Below are 5,459 nucleotides of genomic sequence, written 5' to 3'. Positions count from 1 at the left end.
GCCACCCAGGCGCCCTTTTTTTTTTTTTTTAAAGATTTTATTTATTCCTTAATCTCAATCTTTAAAAATAACCAACTTTATTCAGATGAGGACCCAAGGCCTTTTTGTCCTTGAGTAAATAGGGCTTCCCTAGCTTTACCCTGTTATTGCTAATTCCCGTCAAGAGCAGGAAAAAGGCAGAAGAATTGGCAGGGGGTGCACACAAGCCATGTACTTCTTCCAAATATCTAACCACAAAGGCAGAAATCCTCCCTAAAAGCAAGGGAAGTTGTTAAATGGTTAGATCCATTCAGCTCACAGCGAGAGGGATCCTGTGTCTGTCAACTGAACTAAGTTAGGGCCTGACAGCAGCTAATCGCTTTAATAAGGAGATCCAGAAATACACACAGAGACTTTTCTTTATATTTCTAAGCAGATCAGAAGTGTAAGCTGGTCTCCGTCATTCTATAGATTGACTGACTACAGGCTATTCTAGGTTGCTTCCACGCATTATAATCAACCCAGGGAAATTTGCAAAAACTCCACGTCAAATAATTTTGGTTTACTGAAACTGTGTTTTTAAAAACGAGTGACTGAAATGTGTCCCATTTCCACTGGCTTCTGCTTCTGCAGGAGCTAGCTGCGAACCTCAAAGGCAATGCTCTTCTCCAAACCCTGGTCTTGGAGTGGAATTCTGAGGGGAAGTTGGGAGCCAGACAGTGGAGCTTCTCAGTCTTTATGAAGCCTAGCCGAGGGGCCCTAGACCCACCCCGACACCCCGTTTTCTTCGACACCAAACACAGGGGCTGGCCTTAATTTCCTTTTAACTGTGGCCGTCACTCAGTCCAGACCCCAAGAAAGCAAGCCCCAAGCCAGCCAACGGGGCTCTCTCCAAAGCCCTAAAAGCAAGCAAACAGCTCTTTTCATTTTAATGAATTTTATTGCTACCCGCCAGGGGACAATAGGGCTAACAAAATCGGTAAACATGCTGCTTTTTCGTCTTGATTTGTAAACAATTTCACTAGATTCTGGTGTGAATCGTTTGTAATGGGCAGCACAATTAATGTTTTCCCTACAATTAGGGTTTTTCCCCCATTTGGCTTTTTTTGGTTTGTTTTTATTTTATTTTCTGAATTAAGTTATATACCCACAGTAATAGACATTCAAAGTCTAGAACCATTGGGTTGCGATTCAACAGTGGCAGAATCATCATAAGAAGCGAGGTCTGTCTGATATCCCAATCCGCTCTTCACCCCAAGTCACACTGCCTTTCCTATGGAAAAAATAAAAAGCATTTCTCATTCACCTCACATGGGCTGGTTCTCTCTGCAAACGGCAACATATTTGCAGAACCAGCTCCCTGGAGCAGTTTATATCATCAAGACTTATGGACATCTTAATTTTAATAACAGGGTAAGTTAATACTTATTGTGGGCTGAATTCTGGATGGACGTGCAAAGGTTTAAAACCACTCTCCCATTCCATCCTCCTTCCAGCCCTGGTTGTGAACAGTGGAGTGGACTTGGATTCACTCCATCCTCCATACTCTACCTTCCAAACGAAGTTGGGGGTGGGAGGCTCCTACAGGTGCATTCCGTTTTCAGTCTTTAAATACACTGCTTGGAACACTGAAAGATTCTCCTGTTGTAGGTGTTACGGTAAGGTGGCCTGTTCCAGAAATAGAACTGAAGTAGTGTATTTTTTTTGGTTATGGTCCAAAGACAAATTATCCAACTAAATCGACAAATTGTGTAATTGTGATATATATAAAACTTAAAAAACCCTCATAAATTAAAATAGTTAATTGAAACCGAAGTCTTGGAGACAATACAATTTCTTGAGATTTAAAGTTATCCTGAGTGTTGGCAGTTTTGATAAGCAACTTTGCCCTTTCTATGCAGATTTTGTACACATAAGTGTTGACTTTATTAAACATACATATGCCTCGTTTTTTGTTCTCTTTTGTCTTTGTGATAAAAGGGGTGCATTTCTAAAAGGGGAAAATGATCTGCCTGGGTCTGGGGTCTGGTCACTCACAAATGACCAGCTAGTCCTTATTTGGAGCAAACGGCTCCAGAAATTTATCTTTCGAGGGAAAACCCCATTCCAGTGCTATTTGGATCCAAATTTCTAAGAATGAAAAGGAGGAAGTGGTGAACTCGGAAGATAGGGCCTGAATTCCGTTGCTTAGTGTTTGAGTGATGAGGACCAGGGGCGGCCCGACTCCAGAAATGGGTGCGTGTTGCTTGGTTCTAGGGCTGCAGCCCCGCAAAGACCCGGCCCCATCCCCCCGGGATCCTGCCACAGGCCGCTAGGGTTTTCTTTAATTCTACCCCTAGCCTGCCGGCGCCCTACTTGGTTGGGAGGAGATGGCTTGCAAACCCAACCCTGCCCTGAGGGGGCACTTCAACTTGTAAATCCCCATGACCTCAAGTAACAGGCTTCTGGAAAGGCTAAAACCACCGTCGACCTTGGAAGGGGGAAATTCCCAGCGGGAATTTATGTAAATTTGGCCGGCTACAGAAAAAGATAGGCGCAGACCTTGATGTGGGTATTTGGGGCTTCAGAAAGAAAGCCCCGAGTACCGGAGGAAGCCAGTGCACCCAGGTCCACTGCTAGCTCAGTTCATGGTTGTGTCTTTACTAGAAATCGGGGTCCTCCCCGCCTCCCACCCTCCCGAGCCCCGCGGACGCCAGGTTCTGAGCCGGCAGCGAGCACACCCGAGGCCCCGGTGACCGCCACGGAGGGTCTCGGGGCTTACAAGGCCTCGAAGGTCAACCCTGCTCGGGCCCCCCACGGCTCACACAGGGTAGTTTTGACCGTGTTCCCCACTGAGCCCCTCAGCTTGCCCTCCCAGGCCAGGGATCCTCAAGTTGGCCCCCGATGACTTCGTCTGTCCGGTTGTGTCCACCTTTGGGCCCCGAGGGCCTTGCACCGGCTGGCCCATGGTGGGCACGCTATCACCAGCGGTGAAAAGGCAAGGAGGGAGAGGGGCAGAGAGAGGGGTGGTTGTGTCCCTGGTGGTATCCGCATCCGACCCCCCCCCCGCCCCCATCCAAACAGTTTCTGCCAAAGGTGTGACTCCTCCAACCCAGGCTCGCCACAGCGCCTCCACGCAGAGCCATTTCCGCGGGGATTTGGCCCGCCGCACACTCTCTTCCCCGAGGTCAGGGGCTCCCCGCGGCAAATCACCCCCAGCACCGGGACAAACCCGGAGAAGCCAGACCCGGGCGGCGTGGGGCTGGAACTGGACCGCGGCAGTCTCCTGCGGGCCCGCTCTCTGCGTTTGGCAGCCAGCCCCGAGCCAGAGCCCGGTCGCGGCCTCACGCGGTTCTCTGTCTTGACTCCGCAGATCCAGGCACCATGACATGGGCTAGGAGTGGGGGAGGAGGGCACCCCTCAAGCTCTGGCCTGGAGCCTTTCATTTTCACCAGATGTGCCCACCCGAGCCCTTAAGACATCACCCTAGCGTGGCTCTTTTAGGAGCAACCTGCAAGCCACAGCTGCCCCGAGTTCTGCGTGATCGGGGGACTCTGCGGATCGTCCCCTCCGGAAGCTCCCAGTTCAAAGGGGCACGGCCCCGGGCCCCCTCGGTGGACTCCGCTTACTATGCACCCACTCGTCCTCCGTGCCCTTGTCCCCGGCGATTCCCCGGTCTTAAGCTCGGAGTGGAGTTGGCCCCGGAGCCCGGTCTCCTGAGGCGGTGGAAAAACGAGCTCGGTGGCTCCGGTGCCGAGAAATTCTTGTAACCCCGGCCGGGAGGCCTGACGCCCTGGGCGGTGCCGGGCCCCGGGGGTTTGCAGGTTCCCGACGCGGGAAGCAGGCTCAGCTCGCGGCGTCCCCCGACCCCCACCTTCGCCCTCATCCCCCGGGGCCGCTGAAGGGGGGGCGGGGCCGCTCGCCGCCCGAGACACTGGCGCTCGGGTTCTCCAGTTACTGCTTCCAGTTCTCCCGCGCGTGCCTCTCTCGGCTCCGGGGGCAAGGCGGCCGGGTGCGCTGGCCCCGCGGCGCCCAGAAGCCCTCGCTCCGCTCTGAACTTTTGTCGGGCACCGGGCGCCGGGCGGGGGAACCCGGGGCGCGCGCCTCCTCCCGTACGGCCGCCCCGCCCTCCTCCCCGCCCGGTCCCCGCCCGCGCCCGCCCGCCGCGCCCGGAAAGCCCCCGCGGCTCCTCCCACCCCCGAGGGGCTTTCTCCAGCCTCCGGTGACTTTAGTCTCGGAGCGCAGCTGCCCGGCGCTCGTTTCCGCCGGGCTGGAGCGCGCGGAGCACCGCTCTTCTGGGGCCGCGGGGGACGAGGGCCGGTGACCTCGGCGCACGCCCCGCGCCCCAGTCTCTCGGCCCGCGCCCCGGCCGCCAGCATGGTGTTGCTGGCCGGGCCCGGGCCGGAGGGCGGCGGGGCGCGCCGCGTGTCCCCGCAGACGCCGTCCCCACCCCGGGACGCTCTGGACGGGGAGGACCCTGCTGACTACGAGGAGTACGAGGACTTCTCGTGTCTGCCCGACACCCACAGCATCGCCTCGGACGACTCCTTCTACCCTGTCGGAGGCGAGGAGGAATACGGTACCGCGAGTGCGGAGAGCGTCCCAGAGGGCGTCCCGGAGGAGGCGACCCTCCTGCGCGCCGCCTGCGCCAACGACGTGGGGCTGCTGAGGGCGCTGGTGCGGCGGGGGCCGAGCGCTGAGGAGGTGCAGGAGACCGACCGCAACGGCCGGGTAAGTTGGCGTCCTCGCCGGGGTGGGATCCCCTCCGCCCTCCCTCCCATTCCGCGTCACCCCGATCCCGGCTCTGTCCAGTCCCGCGGTGACTGTGCCGCTGCCCGGCGCGCGTCTTGGTCGCTGTCCTGCGGCTCGTGTGGAGCCCTGGACGGCCCTGCGCCTCCCCGGCCGGGGTCGCAGTCTGGGCGGCAGCGGCGGCGGGGTGAGAGGGTGGCTGTGGAGCGTTGCCGCAGGTCACAGCGCCGCGGGAGACGCCGCTAGTCTCGAGTCCTCACCGCCTCCCTTTCGTTTCCCGCCCCCGGAGTCCTCCTGTCCTTGAATTCCCCCGCCCCCACCCCCGGGGGCCCGCGTTCGGATCCGGGTTGGAAACCCCTCACCGGGTCTTCTCCATCTGGGCCCCTTCTGACCGTTACCCTTCCTGGCCTGCAGGGACAACGTCCTGTCCCGAGCCCCAATTGCCACCCCGGACCCCTGGCCCCTCCCGCTGCCCTTGCCCTTTCTCCTCCACGCCCGAACACGGACGGGCTCCTGCAGGCCCCGGGGAGTCGGAGTTTCCTCCCGGATCGCCTGCCCCCCTCCCGGAGCCCCCAGCTCCGCGGCGCCCCGCGAGCTTGGTCTCCGACTTCGCCGTCCGCGTGGCCACTGCCCCGAGCCAGGGCCGGCCGGGATCCCCGGAGCAGGGCCTGGGAAGGCTGTGGAGGCGGAGACACCCACCCCGTAGGGCAGGCGAGGTTGCCGGGGGGGGGGGGGGGGGGGGGGGGGGGGGG

At 58.4% G+C, this 5,459-nt stretch overlaps 1 protein-coding gene across 1 annotated transcript in view; it reads left to right on the top strand.

The window, feature by feature from the left end:
• The first annotated feature begins 4,335 nt into the window (after positions 1 to 4,335).
• ANKRD33B (ankyrin repeat domain 33B) overlaps positions 4,336 to 5,459 on the top strand; it is a 72,279-nt gene continuing 71,155 nt past the window's right edge. Inside the window, exon 1 of the mRNA XM_021702524.1 lies at positions 4,336 to 4,689. Coding sequence (XP_021558199.1) covers positions 4,336 to 4,689 — 354 coding nt within the window. The remainder of the gene's footprint in view (positions 4,690 to 5,459) is intronic.

The sequence above is a fragment of the Neomonachus schauinslandi genome, chromosome 7 (assembly GCF_002201575.2).
Source record: "Neomonachus schauinslandi chromosome 7, ASM220157v2, whole genome shotgun sequence".
Lineage (NCBI taxonomy): Eukaryota > Metazoa > Chordata > Mammalia > Carnivora > Phocidae > Neomonachus > Neomonachus schauinslandi.
The sequence above is the reverse complement of the archived record's forward strand: the minus strand, read 5'-3'. Positions and strand labels throughout refer to the sequence as shown.